The 2,416-nt window shown below is 50.4% G+C and overlaps 1 protein-coding gene across 3 annotated transcripts in view; it reads right to left on the bottom strand.

The window, feature by feature from the left end:
- Positions 1-1,159: 1,159 nt before the first annotated feature.
- sh3rf1 (SH3 domain containing ring finger 1) overlaps positions 1,160-2,416 on the bottom strand; it is a 38,888-nt gene continuing 37,631 nt past the window's right edge. For 2 of the 3 annotated variants that reach the window (XM_036521514.1, XM_036521516.1), the window contains 2 exons: positions 1,839-2,233; positions 1,160-1,407 (listed from right to left, as the gene is read on the bottom strand). In XM_036521514.1, coding sequence (XP_036377407.1) covers positions 1,239-1,407; positions 1,839-2,233 — 564 coding nt within the window. In that variant the 3' untranslated portion in view covers positions 1,160-1,238. The remainder of the gene's footprint in view (positions 1,408-1,838; positions 2,234-2,416) is intronic. The other variant, XM_036521515.1, reaches the window with a different exon arrangement.

The following is a 2,416-nucleotide window of genomic DNA, read 5'->3' as shown; positions in this document are numbered from 1 at the left end:
GGCTGTGTCAAATCCAGGGACAGTGAATACCTCAGAGAACATTAATACTCCCCTTCAGTGACCACAGCAAGTAAGACTTCCTGCAGCATAGCTATGCAACTCCAGTCTTGCAGGACTGGAATCCAGCCAGGTTTTCCAGCTCTCCTTACACCACTAACACTTTTACGGCTGGGATGGAGAGTGAAAGTGGCCAAATGGAAACAATGAATCATTGAATCATGTGGTTAAACATCTGGCCGGAACTGTTGCCCTCCAGGACCATTTAGAGTAGCCCTGCAGGCACTGTGGCGCCCCAGGACCAGGGTAGAGTAGCCCTGCAGGCACTGCGGGCCTCCAGGACCAGGGTTAAGCAGCACTGTTCAACAACTTCCACTATATTAACTCAACTGAAATCTTTTTAAGAAGAAACAAAAAATGTAAAATAAGTTAAGTTCATAACATCACTATCTCTATGATCAGTTCGTCCTCCTTGTTGCTTGACTCATATTTTGTCTTTGCAGGTGTTTTTGCTTATATACAATAAAGTGAGAAACAGTACAAGGCACACATTTTACGCTCAGAATGTTACAGAACTAAAAACAAACAGAACTACGACACTAGCGCCTCTGTGCTCTACTCTGGCTGCAGACCACCCTGCCAGGCAGTCTGCATTCTGCGTGGGTTTCTTTTGATCATCAGTCTGCAGGCTGCGGGTGTGTGACTGTACGTGAGAGTGTATGTGTATGTGTGTGTATATGTGTGTGTATATGTATGTGTGTATATATATATGTGTGTGTGTGTGTGTGTGTGTGTGTGTGTGTGTGTGTGTGTGTGTGTGTGTATGTGTGTATATATGTGTGTATATATGTGTGTGCGTGTATGTGTGTATATATATATGTGTGTGCATGTGTGTATGTGTATGTGCATGTGTGTATGTGCATGTGTGTATGTATATGTGTGTGTATATATGTGTGTATATATATGTGTGTGTGTGTGTGTGTGTGTACGTGTGTGTGTGTGTGTATACGTGTGTGTGTGTACGTGTTTTGTGTGTGTGTGTGTATGTGTGTGTGTGTATGCGTTGTGCGTGTGTGTACGCGTTGTGCGTGTGTGTACGCGTTGTGCGTGTGTGTACGCGTTGTGCGTGTGTGTATGCGTTGTGCGTGTGTGTGTGTGTGTGTATACATGTCGTGCGTGTGTGTACGCGTGTGCGTGTGTACGTGTGTCCACGTGTCCACGCGTGTCCTCCACTCCCCAGCTCAGACGCTGTCCACGAAGCTGCCAGGGAAGAGGCCGGTGCGGCCGTTGCGCTGCAGGGTTCCTTTGAACCAGCCATCCTCACGCTTTTTGTGCACGAAGACGATGTCGCCCTCCTTCAGCTCCAGCTCCGCCTCGCTCTGAGGGGGGTAGGACACCACCACCCTGTACCTGCACCACAGCACCAACACACAGCATCAGCACCAAAACAGGAGTATTACTACTGCAACACCACTGAACACAGCACCAGCAACAATACACAAGTGTTTCTGACTACTTAACACACAGTATCAGTATCAACACAAGACTATTACTACTGCAACACTACTGAACACACAGTATCAGTACCAACACAGGACAATTACAAATACAGAAATTATCACTGAAATGAATTATGGGAACTGCATTAAGAATGGAAAGAAACTGGTTGATGTGCTGTACAGTGCTATACTGTGTTGTATTGGTCTTACACTGTGCTGTGGTATTCTGTATTGTAGTGAATTATGCTGTGCTGTAATGTGTTATTCTGTGTTGTACAGTGTTACGCCGTGCTACACTGTGTTTAACAGGATTTGCGCATGGACGGGGTGTGCATTCCCCACCTCTCGCACACGATTGGTCGGGCATCCTGCTGCAGGGACAGGAGGGAGGAGCAAGCCTGGCGGGGTGGGGGGGCGATGGGGGCGGCAGTGTCCACGGAGCTGCTCTTTCGGTGAGAGGACTCCGCAGAGGAAGAGGATGAGGAAAGGGAGGGGGAGGATGAAGAGAGGGAGGGGGAGGAAGAGGCAGGGTCCGCCTCCGCAGGGCAGGGCCCAGCACGTCCGTGGTTCCCTGCAGCGACGGGGGTGCTGACCTCCGGCCCCACGGCCCCCTGCAGCCCCTCCCCCGCAGAAGTCTGCTCGGACTCGGGCGTGGGGGACGAGGGCGGGGAGGGGCGCAGCTTCTTCTTGTTGGAAGCACCCGACAGCAGTTTCAGAATACCCTTCTTCTCCTTCTGCTAGGAGACAACAGTCGTGGTCACGCTGAGGTCACGGTCATAGTCACGGTCAGTGTGACCACAGTCCGACACGCACACACATACTCACACGTGCTCACACGCGCGCACACACACAGCAGGCTCAACTGTAGGATAAGACACGCTGCCATGCCTCTACTGTTCATCAGATCCATCTACACGCAC

The sequence above is a fragment of the Megalops cyprinoides genome, chromosome 2 (genome assembly GCF_013368585.1).
Source record: "Megalops cyprinoides isolate fMegCyp1 chromosome 2, fMegCyp1.pri, whole genome shotgun sequence".
Classification (NCBI taxonomy): domain Eukaryota; kingdom Metazoa; phylum Chordata; class Actinopteri; order Elopiformes; family Megalopidae; genus Megalops; species Megalops cyprinoides.
Note: the sequence above shows the minus strand (reverse complement) of the source record. Positions and strands in the feature narration are given on the sequence as shown.